The sequence below is a fragment of the Neopsephotus bourkii genome, unplaced genomic scaffold (genome assembly GCF_033783945.1).
Source record: "Neopsephotus bourkii isolate Nb327-2 ecotype Australia unplaced genomic scaffold, CSIRO-AGI_Nbou_v1 NB_620, whole genome shotgun sequence".
NCBI lineage: Eukaryota > Metazoa > Chordata > Aves > Psittaciformes > Psittacidae > Neopsephotus > Neopsephotus bourkii.
Window position 1 is genome coordinate 2610518 of NW_026901120.1, and position 15726 is coordinate 2626243.

Below are 15726 nucleotides of genomic sequence, written 5' to 3' on the forward strand. Positions count from 1 at the left end.
AATGAGATGACTTCTGTAAATGAAAAAGGATCTGCTCCTTTGGTGTTGGGGGTGAATCTTGGAGAGGAGAAATGTTTTGAGACCTTCTGATGATATATCACATTCCTTGCGTGCAGCAGCATAAAAATCTTGATTCTGTCACGCAAACCCATGTTTCTACCCTTCAGTTTATACAAAAATCATACCGGTTTTTAAAATATCTGGCAATAGTTTTATGCAGCTTTTAGTTGAATGCCAGATGGATATCCATGTTCTCAAGTAAGCATCTTAGTCACCCTAAATATAGTGCTTCTATCTGTTCTTGGCTGGATTAATGCCATAGAATAAAGATTTTTGTTTTGAAAGACATTGCGCAGAAATAAGGGGCAAACCAAAGCATCATCTTTGATCTTAAACATAAACTAGAATTGAGAAAAACCCTGTTTCTTGCATCTCTGTTAATTACTGAATTCATGGATGGTAGTAAATATGTCTTGTTTTGTATGGAACTTGAGAACGACAGATGTTTAAACCTTTAAGTATGGATTGGGGAAAAGAAAATCAATCTAAGCATCCCTGTCAAAACCCTGTATGTTACACAGTGCTGGTTTTTTTGATCTATAGAATTGACGATTAATGGAATTTTCATTGAATAAAAATAACCACAGAACAACTCCCCCTCAAGTGGTTCCACCCCTTACATCCTCACAAAATGTGTAGCTATTGCTAAACCTCTATATTGAAAATGTTCTATTTTGTTTTGTTATCTTCCTTCTGCAGGGAAAGTGAGAAGCCTGAGTTCATCGTTGTGGACACTGACCCATTTGACAGCTTTGCATCTCAGTGACAATTCCTTATCCCGTATTCCTTCAGACATTGCCAAGCTTCACAATCTGGTATATCTGGACCTGTCCTCTAATAAAATTCGCAGTTTACCAGCAGAGCTCGGAAACATGGTGTCACTCAGGTATGTAACAGAAGTTAAAATTTATCTCTTACTAGCTTTGTAGCAATGGTTTAAATTCAGTATAATTTTTACATTCTAGTAAATGAAAAGCATAAGTATATTCCCCGTTCCTCACTTCCTTTTATCTGTCTCCCTGAATATTTCGTATGGTCTGTGCAGCTATATTAGTGCTGGCTTCTCTGTGATCTCTTGTTGTATGACAGTACGGAATGAGCTTCAGAAGCATTCAGTTTGATGGCAATCACCCATTTTATATTTTTCCAAGTCAGGTTTTCTCTCTTGAGCTTCTCTTTCAAGATTCACACACATTTTTATGTGGCATTTTCTCTACAGAGAGAGATGCACAAAACAAAATTGCTTTTAATTGATAGTAGGGTAGGAAAAAGGTTAGATTAAGCATTCATAATCATGCTAACTACAGCTTTTCCATCTTTATTCATCTTTAGTAGTTATTCTTAACAATAGTTCATATTCTTTTTATTTTACAACAACTGCAACTTGTCTGATATCTTCTCATTTCTACTATTGTGCAGCTGCATTCCTGTGCAGACTAGGGAGAAGAAAAAAAATGTTCTAAATGCACCTTTTTTCCTTCCAAGTTTACAGTGCTAAGATGTGCAAAGTTTGCATGGAATGGTGCCTCCTTTTGGAAGCGAAACATGAGTAGTGGTGCTTATTTAAATTACAGTTAAAGCTGCGGCATTTCACTTTGAAAAAGTTACGTAAATATATAAATCATTTATCTAAGAGTAAATATTTACAGGCAACAATCTTCTGCCCTTGACCAAAAGGAAGAGCCTTATTTTAGGTTTATTAGACAGCTACCAGTAATAGTCCTCATTGCTTTCAATTTTGAGGACATTTATGGGCATCTTTCTCAAATCCAGAAAACAGTCTAAAAGTAACAAGAACATCATTAGAAGTAAAGAAGGAGACAATAGAGAAATGGGCTGCCAGCGCAGCTCTGGTGAAATTGGAAGCAAAGCAAGTTTGCACATAGAAATACCTGTCACTGCATTTTCTTCTACTTCAGAAAAGCCCACTCTGTTAGGGGGGGATTAAACCAGCTGATTAAAGCGGCACTAAAAGCTCAAATTCCAAAGCAGTTGAAGTCTCAACCTTGGAGGCTGAGCAAAAGGACCTTGCCTTTTAGAGCATTATTGGCAGCTCTGTTTTGCAGTGTGTTGTGTAGCTATTTTCAGCTGCGAAGTAGTGTGTTCTAAAGACAGCTTTGCATTACTATTTCAATTAAAAGCAGTTACTAGTAACAGGTTTGTTCCTTCCTTTATCCACTCACATTGTGAGCTATCAGTCCTAATTTTACTGGAATGTTCTCAATTTTATCTTTGTACTTCATTAGCATTGTTTTATTTTCATCAGTCTCTTTCATTTTAAAACGTTTTAAATGTAATACGACATGGAGTTAGCTTAGCAGTGCATAGTCACCAGTAGTGTCAAAAGATGTTGTGCCCTTTTCCCAACACTTTTCTCAGTTTATTCTGGCTGACTCAATGAAGTTGCAGCTCTTCAACATCCTAATTCTCTTCTGTGTAGAAACGGCTAAATCTTGTGAATGTGAAATGTGTAGCTAAGGTCTAGGATCAAGCTAGTTTTCTGTTTATGACCTAAACATAATACTTGAGCCCAGTTTCTAGATGTGAAAAACTAGTGCACTAATGCACTGTGCTCTGTCTGTTCTCAGTAATTGCAGCTGATCCATGATTTCTTTTCACTGGGTGAAAGTGAATTAATATCTATAAGTGCATCCTATGTGATAGTGCTCTGCAGGTCTCAGCTGTGCTGGAGTTTTATGTTTCAGGCTGGCTCTTACTGCAGACATTTCCCATAGCTTCTGGGAAGTTGTTCAAACTAATGGTAATTCAACACTGCGCATTGCTAATATCCTGAGCCACAGAAATCATTTGTGCTCTTACACTTGAGAATTGATAACAGGTCTTCCAGCTCCCACGTCTGGAGCTCTGGGTTTGGTCTTGCCTAAGGCTCCTTGCATCTCCCTTTTTACTGTAGGTACTTGAATAAAGAGGTGTCAGAGCAGTAAGGTTTGTCATCTTTGCAGAAGGGGGGGGGGGGGGTGGGATGTAATGTTTTATCTTTGGAAAGCGCAGCTGTAAAACAGATTCTCTTGATATGCTTGAAAGAACTTGAAGTGCACCCTCGGTAAAATTTGCAGACACCACCAGTTTGGGTGGGAGTGTTGACTTGCTTGAGGGCAGAAAGGCTCTGCAGGGGGATCTGGACAGGCTGGATTGATGGACCGAGGCCAATTGTATGAGCTTCAACAGGGCTTAGTGTCAGATCCTGCATGTGGGTCAAAACAACCCCATGTAATGCTACAGGCTTGGGGGAAGAGTGGCTGGAAAGCTGCCCAGCAGAAAAGGACCTAGGGGTGTTGGCTGACAGCAGGCTGAACATGAGCCAACTTGTGCCCAGGTGGGCAAGGCCAACAGCATCCTGGCTTGTATCAGCAATAATGTGGCCAACAGGATCAGGGAAGTGATCATCCCTCTGTAGTAGGCACTGGTATGGCTCTACCTTGAATCCTGTGCTCAGTTTTGGGCCCTCTCTCTCAAAGAGAGAGATTGAGGCACTGGAGCGGGTCCAGAGAAGAGTAATGGAGCTGGTGAGGAATCTGGAGAGCAAGTCTGGTGAGGAATGGCTGAGGGAACTGGGGTTGTATAGGCTGGTGAAAAGGATGCTGAGGGGAGACCTTATTGCTCTCTACAGCTACCTAAAAGGAGGATGGAGAGAGGAGGTGGCTGGTCTCTTTTCCCAAGTAACAAGTGAGAGAACAAGAGGAAACTGCCTCTGGTTGTGCAAGGAGAGGTTTAGATTGGATGTTAGGAAAAATGTCTTCACTGAAAGGGTCATCAAGCATTGAAACAGGCTGCCCAGGGAAGTGGTAGAGTCACTATCCTGAGGGTATTAAAAGACATGTAGATACGGCATTTGGGAACATGGTTTTGTGGTGGACTTGGCAGTACTGGGTTCATGGTTGGGTTCTGTGATCTTAAAGGTATTTTCCAACCTAAACTATGCTATGGTTCTATGAACCAGTGGGAGTTGCTGTGATCCCCTTTGCCAGGTAGAGAGGGCGGGTTCCATAGAGGCAAGGATTATTAGAGCAAGTACTTCTTTCATCCAAGAGAAAAAGCATGATGATACCAACTGCTGTGCTGTTCTTCAGCTCAGTGTTTTTCCTCTAGACTTCTTAGACTTCAGCAGTGCTTTGAAAAACTTAGGGGGGGGAAAGTAGCTTCCTAAAGAATAAAATAGTAGCTTTATGATTTCATGTAGAATATTGTTCCTAAAAGTAAGAGTGATTTAAATCTCAAATGTCCGTGGAAGTGCCGAGAACTAGTGGAGATGATGATTTTCATTTATTTGTTTAACTGCCCCATCCTCTTTTCTACCTGCCACATGTCTCATTCATACTGAGCAACCCTAGAATGACACAGTGAGCTTCTGAGTTTCTCTGTAATGTACATCCGTTTGTCTAGATTGGAAAAAGCAAAACTCGGAGCTGGCTAGGTGTACTACAGTTTGCAAACAGTTGAGAAGTAGCTTGGAGTTTCTGTATAACCCAGTGAAATAAAAAGTATCCTGTATCTCTTTGACTAATACACACCCCCGAGTGTCCCTAAAACAAGCCAGTGTATTTTATACAGAGGTTTCTAAATACGCTGTGAAACAGAAAGAGTTTCTTGAGAAGCCCTTGTTAGGGAAGGACCAGGCAGAGTTTACTTTTGAAAGGCAAGGCCAGAAGAAGAGTTGTGTCTATCTACTTCAAATGCTGTCTCGTAGGAATCTGAAAGAGCAAAGGTAACTCTTGACATCCAGGTTTCCTTTCTTTTCTCTTTCCCTTTTTTGTTGCCTGAAAATACTTTTTAAGTCTCTAGGCATAAAGTTGTAAACAATCTGAAGGAGCAACTTCATACGGAATATGGTAAGGAAAGTCTGCACTGCCTAGATGGGAATACTTTTAAGAAAGGGAAAAGCTCCAACCAAGTCACTTTTCTCTGCCCAGTTTGTTGGGCTATCAGAGTCTGCATATTGGTTTTGTAACATAAAAAGCAGGTGTTTTTGTCTGAACACTGTAATTACAGGAAAAACCCAAGCCAACAGAAAACGGCTGTTGTAAATGACTTGTTACATGGTAATGCCATAGTTCTAATTGTACTGCCATGATCCTGGATTTTTTGCTTGTTTGTTTCCTGAGATATAATTTCCCTTTATTTGGCCTTTAATCATAGCTGAACTATTTCATGATCTGCTTTGTCAGAGTTGTTAGTGCTTCATCACTTGGAGTTATTAAAGTATTTAATTATTGCTAATGTTTACAAAATCTGATTCTTTAAGATGAACTCAACAAACATGCTTTTCTCTGTACTTCAGCTTAATGTGTTTTCTCTTATTTTTGTCTGGATATTTGAGTATAGTAATATTTTCCTAATGCTGTTCAGGCTTTGAGTTTTCCAATACTGTGATTTGCTGGTATGTTGTTCCTGTTTTAGTTAAACTTCTTGTGCTCTACTGCTGAAGACAAACGTTGATTTGTTTTCAGCCCTGTATGATTTTTGCTCTGTCTACAGGGAACTACATTTAAATAACAACCTGTTACGAGTTTTACCTTTTGAGCTGGGGAAACTGTTCCAGTTACAGACTTTGGGTCTGAAAGGTATTCCTGCTTTTTCTTGGTATCCGTGCTTCTTTAATGATAACGCTTCTGAGATGGCTGTAGTCTGCTAATTCATAAGATTTTAGTGAATAGCAATCCCAGATGTAGCTATTCCACATGTATAAATATTGTTATTTAGGGATTATTTAAAGCAAAGAAAAAGAATGAGTTTGGTGAAACATTCCATAAATAAAGAAGTTTGCTTCTCTTTCTGCAGAGTGAGCAGAATGTGAATTGTCCATGAAAACTTTTACAATCTGCTTATGTGTTTGGGTGGTAGGACTGCTCATATATGACTGGCAAATAAGCTGATGGATGTTTCGCTCATGTCAGGCAAAGTGAGCAGAGGTGGCTCCTGTGTTTGGCCTCATCTGTCTTGTAGCATGCCAGTTCTTCACTATTGTTAGACCCAGTGACCACCCTTGAGGTGGTTAATCCGAAGGCAGATGTAGGACGGAATGAGGCTAAATCACTTCCAGGGTTTTGTGGGATTGAAGACCTGAGATCTGAAACCTCTGAGTATTTCATAGTAGATGCATTATCTGTTCTCAGAAATGCCACCATTCAGCACTGATATGCAAGTTTATATTGGCTCTATCTGTTTGCTTCAATATATCTGTACATCTGTTTGCAGGAAATCCGCTTACGCAGGATATTCTGAACCTGTATCAGGAACCAGATGGGACGCGCAGGCTACTGAACTATTTGCTTGATAATTTGGCAGGTACTGCAAAAAGAAGTAAGTGCTCATTCTTAAAACATTTCTTTCTGCTCCGTACAGTAAATGTGATTATCACTTGTTGCATCTTTACTTTAAAATGTTCCCATAGTTTCAACTGAACAACCACCTCCAAGATCTTGGATTATGTTGCAAGAACCAGACCGTACAAGACCAACAGGTACTGTAATGCTTAAAGGACTTTTCCTTCTTGTTTTTTCCTTTTGTGTTGATCTTTACTATCTTCTGAGAAATAAATGCTAAAATTGACCAATCATCTGTGCAGTGCTGACTAGCCAGGTGAAGTAGATTTCTCAATTGGAAAACCTGTTACAGATTTCCCCATTTCTTACTCTAGAGCAGTTTCTTTTGAATTAACACTCTCCTTGGCGAAATTGAAACTGTTAACCACAACTAATGAAATAGTTGAATTGTAACAGGCTTAACTGAATGTATTGCTGAAGAATAAAATAAATAATTCCCCCAAAATGAAGAATTCTTTTAAGTAACAAATGTATCATCTTTGACACGGCACTTCTCTTGTTGTGGGATTTGGGCCATGTATTATTATTTACTAATTTTTTTCTGCATAAATGGTCTAAAATACAGCCTCTTCTGTTTGCCTGCACACCAAAAATTTAGTGTATTTCTCAGTTATTGCAGTCTTGCAGACTGATGCACATTCCCCCAACGAAACCCGAAGTCCATGCTGTTGGATTACCTGTCAGGTTGTCCCAAAGTGTCTCATTATCAGTCCTGTTCCAAATTCAAACAGAGAGTAGATGTTTCTTGTCTTTACACCTGAAGTGTAGGGTTTTTGAGGTGCAAACGCTTGGGGGTTTATTTTGCCTATACTTTTTCACTGTGCAAAGGGATCCATTTGCCTGTGGATCTGTTACAGCCAGCCGTATCCTGGGCTGCATCAAAAGGAGTGTGGCCAGCAGGTTGAAGGAGGTGATCCTGCCCCTTTATTCTGCCCTCGTGAGACCTCACTTGGAGTATTGTGTGCAATTCTGGTGTCCTCAACATAAAAAGGACATGGATCTGTTGGAACAAGTCCAGAGGAGGGCCATGAGAATGATAAGGGGACTGGAGCACCACCCATATGAAGATCGGCTGAGAAAGTTGGGGCTGTTCAGCCTGGAGAAGAGAAGGCTGCGTGGAGACCTCATAGCAGCCTTCCAGTATCTGAAGGGGGCCTATAGGGATGCTGGGGATGGACTCTTCATTAGGGACTGTAGTGGTAGGACAAGGGGTAATGGGTTAAAACTTAAACAGGGGAAGTTTAGCTTGGATATAAGGAGGAAATTCTTTCCTGTTAGGGTGGTGAGGCACTGGAATGGGTTGCCCAGGGAGGTTGTGAATGCTCCATCCCTGGCAGTGTTCAAGGCCAGGTTAGACGAGGCCTTGGGTGATATGGTTTAGTGTGAGGTGTCCCTGCCCATGGCAGGGGGGTTGGAACTGGATGATCTTAAGGTCCTTTCCAACCCTAACTCTTCTATGATTCTATGATTCTAAGGTGGTAATAATTAAAGTAGATTTAAAATAATCTATTTGAAGAGTTTGCAAACCTTTGTATAGCTAGCAAATGTTAAGTGCTCAAATACACTTGCTTTGGTTTAGGCTTTTCGCAGTAGCACTGCACTTAGCATGAAGTGCATTTGTATGCTATTTACTGCATTAAAGGGGATTCTGATTTTTGTTTTCTGGTTAAATGCTAGAAGACAGCTGTCATATGTGCAGACCTGTAATTTATCTTCCTAGAAAGGCTTACCAGTTTGTAATACAGAACCATGTGCTCTGTTGCTACTAAAGCAAGAATTGATAGATTTGCAGAAGACAGAAGTGAAGAGCATAATTTTGTGTGTGTGTACCTATATTTGTTTAATATATCAGTGTGTAAGTAAAGTTCTTGTTCTGCAGCCTTGTTCTCTGTCATGTGTTACAACGTACTCTGTGATAAATATGCTACCCGGCAGCTGTATGGCTATTGTCCATCTTGGGCCTTGAACTGGGAATACAGAAAAAAAGCCATTATGCAGGAAATCCTGAGCTGCAATGCTGACATCATAAGTCTTCAGGTAAAAGATGTACCATGATTTCTTTCCCTTTTCTGTTCCCCTGTGCTGGTTTCTCCACACTAAATGTATTTACAGTCAATGGTGTGTTTTCAAAACCTTCTGAAAGCAAAAGCAAAAAAAGAAGTGGTGTTTAGAACATTATTTATTGCTTGACATCAAAAGAATGCTTTTCAGCCCACACTGTTGGAATGCGAACCAGCAGCTGCTGATCAAAGAAGGGTACTGGGGGTGTCTGTGTTCCTCTGTGTGTGTATGGGGCTGTAATTGACGTATTTTCAAAGAAAAAGCTTGAGATAATCATAACTCTGGGGATTACAGAAATTCATTTATATTTTCTTAAAATAAAAATATTGCTCTGAAATTTACATTCTCTGATGTACCTAATTCTTATTTTTTTTCCCATTAAATCTAATTTGAAAGTGATTTACACTTCTGAAGATTCTAAATAGTATCAGCCTTCTGTATTTTGCCAATAGTACATTCATACTGTGCTGTCTGATAATTTTGTAGGAGGTTGAAACAGAGCAGTACTACAGTTTTTTCCTGGTAGAATTGAAAGAACGTGGCTACAATGGATTCTTCAGTCCAAAATCTAGAGCTAGGACAATGTCCGAACAGGAAAGGAAACACGTTGATGGTTGTGCAATATTTTTCAAAACAGAAAAGTAAGTGATGCGTTTGCAAACCCTTCTCTTGTGTCTTGCTCTCTTTCACATAATTTCTCTCGTCAGTCTGTAGCTCAAGCATCTTTGAACTAGAAACTACTGCAGAATTAGAAACATGCACTACATTTCAACAGTTATCCCCTCCCATTAATTGAAACTAAGGCAGTAAGAATACATAAAAATTGCTAGGAGAACTATATCCTGTGAGTTCAGTTTAGGGTTTTATGGAATTACATTGTTGACTGAGATTTTCACATCATGGGTGCATTTGAGCTTTAATTAAAAACTTAACCTGCAACATTTCCTTTTGTATCAGGCTGCTGAAAAAACCACATATGATGTTTCTCTTTCAGATTTACTTTGGTTCAAAAACACACTGTTGAGTTCAATCAACTAGCAATGGCAAACTCGGAAGGTTCAGAAGCGATGCTGAACAGAGTTATGACAAAAGATAACATTGGAGTTGCTGTATTGTTAGAACTGCGAAAGGAATTGATAGAAATGTCATGTAAGTCCTATTTAGTTTCTTAATACATTTTCTTTCATTAACAAAATACAGTTACTTTTGTGATAGCAAACTAAAGTAGGTTCTACTGATTAATATAACTTTGCACATCATATGTTCAGACAAATTTCTTTCCAGAGAGGATTTGGGAATAAGTCATACTGCTTAAATGCTAGAGATACTATTTTTTTTTTCCACTTATACCTTTTTGCTTAAAGTGGTGGGTTTTTTTGCCTGCAGTTACAGGTATGAAAGAATCAGTGGGTGTTAGCCATGTATTTCTGGATCATAAATCTGCATCGTTTTAGCTTGTTACTTCACTCTCGTGCTCATACAACCTGTTTGTTCTGCCCTGTCACTCTTAATTTAGGAAATGTAAATTGGCTTTCAGGTATCACAGTGGGTACCGACTCAACCTGTGTGATATTTACCCAAATGATATCTTATTAATTCAGATTCTAACAAACCTTTTAAGAAGCACTTCTAGCAAGAGAGGTAACTTAGAATGTGGATAACTTAAAATTCAGAGCTCATTGCCTGGTAAGGTATGAGCTGTGCCTGTTTGCTATCACAACCTGAAGAAAACCATTGTAGTATTTTACAACATTACTTGCCTGTCATTTATTTTAATTCACAGTATTGCATACATAAGCATTACCTGTAACAAGCTAGTCTATGTGTTAATGACCTTGAATGTGAAACAATTACTGCTAATGCTTTATATCAACTAAAACACATAGTAGATATAAGAGGAATTGTATGACCCTCTTAAATGATATTAACCCTGTTCAGGTTATACTGGTATTTTATTTTTGCCTCCCCTCAGACATCTTGTTTAAAATTCAATAATAGTGTTTTGTGTTGCTGACCATGTAAGGTAAATAACTGGTTTTAAATTTTAGCTGGAAAGCCACACCTTGGGATGGAGAAGCAGCTAGTTCTTGTAGCTAATGCACATATGCATTGGGACCCAGATTATTCTGATGTGAAGCTGGTTCAAACTATGATGTTCCTGTCTGAGGTAAAGAACATTATTGATAAAGCTTCTCGTAGTCTCAAACCTGGTGTTTCGGGAGAGCTTGGAACCATTCCACTTGTACTGTGTGCAGATCTCAATTCCCTACCAGACTCTGGTAAGAGTTCTCTAATTTACTTTTTTAGACTCTTTAAAGTGTGTAATAATTTAAATTTTAAGGTCTTGCTTCTTTAAAGGGGTTTTCAACTTAGAGAATACATTGTTTGATGTAAGCTCTAAAGGTACTAATAAAATAAAAGGAAGAGAGAAAAGATGGAACTGGTTCTTTTGTAAGTGTCCTTATTGCCTGTGCAGTAGTGTAGCTATGTCTGGTCTTTCAGAAGTGTTCTCATTGTTATCTTACAATACAGGAACGGAAAGGAAGACTCTATCTTCCAAAATTAACTGGAAGCATTAGTATGTTGCTGATAATTGTGGGTTTTTTTAATTTCAAGTGTGACAAGATAGGGTCTTCTCTTTAAAGTTGCCACCATAGACTCATTTTCTGCAGCTCAATTATTTTAGGACTTCCAAAGTTTAATACATTTCCTACTATAAAGGAATTCTTCAGAGCACTTTACTAAATGCAACTTTTTTTTGCCTTGGTGGCAACTCTGTAAAGTGCAAGAAATTAACAGTGATGGCCTTCTTGGCTTTCTCAGGTACCCAGCTGAAGTGCTGAACTCAAAAGCCATTCTTCTTTCTTATTGCTTGTTGTCCGATATAATAATCTCCATTCCTGATCTCCCTTCTGGCCACTGCTTTTCAACTCTTAACATCTGTTAGGGTTGATAGGAGCAGTTACTGCTCTGCAGTACTGGAAACTTGATTCTTTTTGATCCCAGGAAGTCAAGTATCACTAGTGGCTATTGCAGTAGCCACTTCATGTGTCTGATTGTGTCTTTAGAGCAACTAATAGCTGCTTTTTCCTTTTAGAACCTTAGCACAGCTATTCTGAAATTAAGAGGCATGATCATTGACAAATCTTGTCAATTTGGCATTGCAGCCTCTGTAATTTTATTTGAAGTAGTGGTACAGAAGTTGGCTTTTTATAATGTTTTAGCTGAAGAATGTTGACAGCCAAGACTTGAGCATAGACAAGAGGAAGCTGACTGCCTAGCACTTGTGGAACTTGATTTCTACTTTTTTTCATCTCCCTCCACAGTCTGTTCCTTACCAACCTTCTTGTTTTTATTAAAGAAAGATGTCTCTGTTCTAGGTGACATTTTCTCATTGTAAAAGAACTACTGCTGACTATTGTATATGCTTTAAGGTTTTGCTTATATAAAGCATATATAACCTTTAGTTGCAGGACTTAAGGTACCTACACACTCTCAGCTGCTGAATGCTTATTAATACTATCTTGTGTGTGTGTGCCTCTCTAATAGGTGTTGTTGAGTACTTGAGCACTGGTGGCGTGGAAACAAACCACAAAGATTTTAAGGAACTGAGATACAATGAAAGTCTTACTAACTTCAGCTGTAATGGAAAAAATGGAACAACAAATGGAAGAATTACACATGGTTTCAAGTTGAAGAGTGCCTATGAGAATGGTCTAATGCCTTATACAAATTACACATTTGACTTCAAGGTAAGTCCTTGGCTGATGTTTTGGGCACATTTTTCTTTTTGGGTTTTAACTAATGTGTTTGCTGTACAAAAATGTTTAGCAAGTAAGTTAGCCTGTTTGGAGAGCTAACACTAAATTCACCAAGTTTATATTTAAAACATAGCAAACTAGAGTGTTCAACACTTCGGTCTCATAGAAATCAGATTTTCCTTGTTAGTAACTTCTAATAGATTTACAAGAGTTGGGGTGCTGTTAACCTTTCTTGTAAACATGGAAGATCTTATATATTAATACTCCAAGCTAAATGAAATAGCTCAACAGGGGCACTGAAGCTGTTAACTTCAAGGAAGTACTGTCTGTTGCTACTGGAAGAATCTTACTGCTCTGTGACTTGGGAGAAACAAGACTGCTCTTTTCTTCTTCACAATCAGATAAATGTGACTTGGAGCTATGTAAGAGGCTGGAAATTGTAACCCACAAAAGCATAGCAGAAGTGATACAGGGTAGACTTGACTTTCGTTTTCCTAATCTATATTGAGCAAATCAAGGGATATAGAAAGTGGAATTGTCCTAAGTTGATACCGTAAAGAAGGAGTGGTAGTGTTTTGCTTACTCATAAGACTGAGCTCACCTTTTGTTTGGAAGAATAACTTGACTCAGTAATATATACTAATAATTTTATTTCTTCTCTTGTTTTAGGGTATTATTGACTACATCTTCTACTCTAAACCTCAGCTAAACATACTTGGCATTCTTGGACCTTTGGATCATCATTGGTTAATAGAGAACAATATAAGTGGTTGTCCACATCCACTCATCCCTTCTGACCACTTCTCACTTTTTGCACAACTGGAGCTTTTGCTGCCTTTCCTGCCTCCTGTAAATGGAATCCATCACCCTGGCAGGAGGTAGTCAAGTACATTTGAGAGGGCAACCTCAATCTAACTTGTACAATTGTAAAATCTGAATATAGAGGAGTGAGGTATGGCCAACAGGGATTTTTTTTTTCTTAATAATGTTAATCTTAAATCTAATTATTTGCTAAAGACATAGTAAAAGCCAGGTGCTATCAACAGACACAATTCTGAGCCCAATATACTTTGTATACTGTTCGACAGTGATCGGTGCATTTGCACCTTTCTTTAATACGTTACAATTAACCTTCCTGTTTCTTTTATCCAACGTGACATTTTCATGCCTTGAAATAGGGAATTGTTATACAGTATATTCTCTTTGCACAGTTATCTGTAGCACTACTTTTTTGAGGCCAGTAGGAACATCCACAGAACATTCTTCCGTACTTCACTCCCTCCTTTTTCAGACTCGTTTGTAAAATATAGAATTTGAATTTAGCCTTTATTGATTGTATATGAACAACAGAAAACCTGATTTATGAAATTTTGTACTTTAAAAGAAAAAAAAAGAAAAATCAGATTTGGAAAATGATTGTATTGTAAACTAAGGCTAAATTTTTATCTGTTTTCATGTGTTATAAAGGCCAGCTTGTAAAAGAGGTTGTCACAGGTTTTCTCTGCTAACAATTTGCACTGTTAGGGTTTCGTTAGCCCTTTTGTACTACTTTTTATGTTCAGTTGAGGACGTTGCTTTTAAAATCCAAACGTATAAAACCACAGCATCTTACAGAGATAACAAAGTACATTCTGTTTATTTCTGACTTAAAGAGAAAAGCATCGAGTTCTCGCAGAACAGATACGCTAAGCAGTGAATCTAAGTAGACCTGTAAGGATGGAAAGCTATTGCTGATGTGTATAGGCTCAGATATTTTTCTCATCTCTAACTTTTAAAGTAAAATTTAGGAATACTCGTGTACAGCTTCCTCATTTCTGTTTAAATACTTGTCCTATCTCCACTGTGCCTGCTTCGATTTGTTCTCAACTAGCACTGCCTGTGCATGCAGAGAGATCCTGTGCATCCTCTTTTATTTTTTTAAATAATGTTAACACTTGTGAAAATTTTATGAAGATACTTTTGTATAAGCTGTGGCATCTTCTTTTCCTTTGTGAAGCATTGGATATCACACTTTTGGAACATGTTCAGGTTATGGGTACACAGTTTCTAGCTTCTAATACCCATGCACTGCTTCTTTCAGTGTCATTGCACAGTGCTGTTTTTCCCACTAAGAATTACTATCATGTGAATTCTCTTTTCGTTTAAGTGTGTTCCTCAGTTTCAGAAAGTATAATTCCTTGAAGAATAAAACCCAACCTTACATTTTCTACTGATGAAGCAGTGTAAAATAAATGCATTTTCAGTACAGGTCCCAAAGACAATTCTTCAGATCATTTTTTTTAAAGTGACCAAGTCTTCGTTTTAAAGTGTCAAACAAGACTAAAGTTATAGCGTACCCTCAGTGCCATTTGTGTCATGAAGCCAAGTTTATAACAGCTTACAAATTTAACTTGTCTATTTGTATCCTAAAAGGGAGAGGATTTATCGTCTCCTTAAGCTAATACAAAGAATAAAAAGAAATAAAGGATAGAGAGCTTGGTCTTAAACAGCTTTTGTTTCAGCTGCGGGCAGGGAAGCAAAAGGACACTGAGCATTAAGAGAAAACTTTCTAAATATTGTGAATTTTTATATATAAAGAGAGTGGATTGGTAATAATGACTCAACATTTTATTGAGTAGTCAGCACGTGAGCGTGCTCCATCCGTTCTGTTTGAAGCTGAAAGTCAAAGCTGGCAAACAGTTCGGGGGGTTAAAATGTACATTTTATAATTGCAATAGGAGAAATTTTGATCTTGAATCCTTGTCTGGGACCTGACCTCTTGGGGTTACTTTGGTTTTGGTTTTAGTTGTGAAAACACCAAACCTGTCCAGTTTATAATCAGTACATTGAAATGCTGGTAGTGTTGCTGTAGTAGACTTAATGCGTAGTGTTATTTTTTTTTTCTGTTTGTTTTTTGGGTTTGTTTTTTTTTTTGTAAAGTGTGAATAAAAAGGTGTTTTACTCATGTTTCCTTAATGATGTCTTGGTAATGTACATCATGACCATTTCCAGTGATGATGAGCCAGTTTAGCTTGTCAAACTAAGCAAACTGTTGTTTCTTTTTTGATTCTCTGGATTGTGTAGATGAGTCCAGAAAGCTTTACAGAAGGGGAAGGGAAGCACTTACTCATTTTGTATTTTTTTAGAGGGGGATAATTTACTTTAATAGATGCTGGAGCTTGAGTGCACTTGTTAGATTCTAAAGGTTTGAGCTTTATCCAATACGTGTTCTCCTCTATTAGGTAGTCTTAAAAAACTGTTTGAATTTATGACAGCATGTTAAAATACGGCCCCTTTGTGCTTTTGGAGACACAACTGTTCCTGCATAGTCACCTCACAGTTGAAGGGTCCACAACGTTAACTGTTTCCTCCAGCTTTTATACTAGTCCAACCGGTCCCAACCAAAAACCCACTGAACACACTGAAGACACTCCTTTGATTTCACTGGGTTTTAACTGGGCTGCAACTGTGACTCGGGGGCTGAAGGAAGGAGAAGTGTTTATAGAGTTTAGGGAAAGACC

The 15726-nt window shown here is 38.3% G+C and overlaps 1 protein-coding gene across 6 annotated transcripts in view; it reads left to right on the forward strand.

The window, feature by feature from the left end:
- Positions 1-13625, forward strand: part of CNOT6 (CCR4-NOT transcription complex subunit 6) — a 30273-nt gene extending 16648 nt beyond the window's left edge. For 5 of the 6 annotated variants that reach the window (XM_061352088.1, XM_061352084.1, XM_061352086.1 and 2 more), the window contains 10 exons: positions 760-946; positions 5557-5642; positions 6277-6381; positions 6473-6541; positions 8284-8441; positions 8952-9106; positions 9460-9614; positions 10514-10744; positions 12015-12217; positions 12896-13625. In XM_061352088.1, the coding sequence (XP_061208072.1) occupies positions 760-946; positions 5557-5642; positions 6277-6381; positions 6473-6541; positions 8284-8441; positions 8952-9106; positions 9460-9614; positions 10514-10744; positions 12015-12217; positions 12896-13108 (1562 nt within the window). In that variant the 3' untranslated portion in view covers positions 13109-13625. The remainder of the gene's footprint in view (positions 1-759; positions 947-5556; positions 5643-6276; positions 6382-6472; positions 6542-8283; positions 8442-8951; positions 9107-9459; positions 9615-10513; positions 10745-12014; positions 12218-12895) is intronic. The other variant, XM_061352089.1, reaches the window with a different exon arrangement.
- Positions 13626-15726: the final 2101 nt, after the last annotated feature.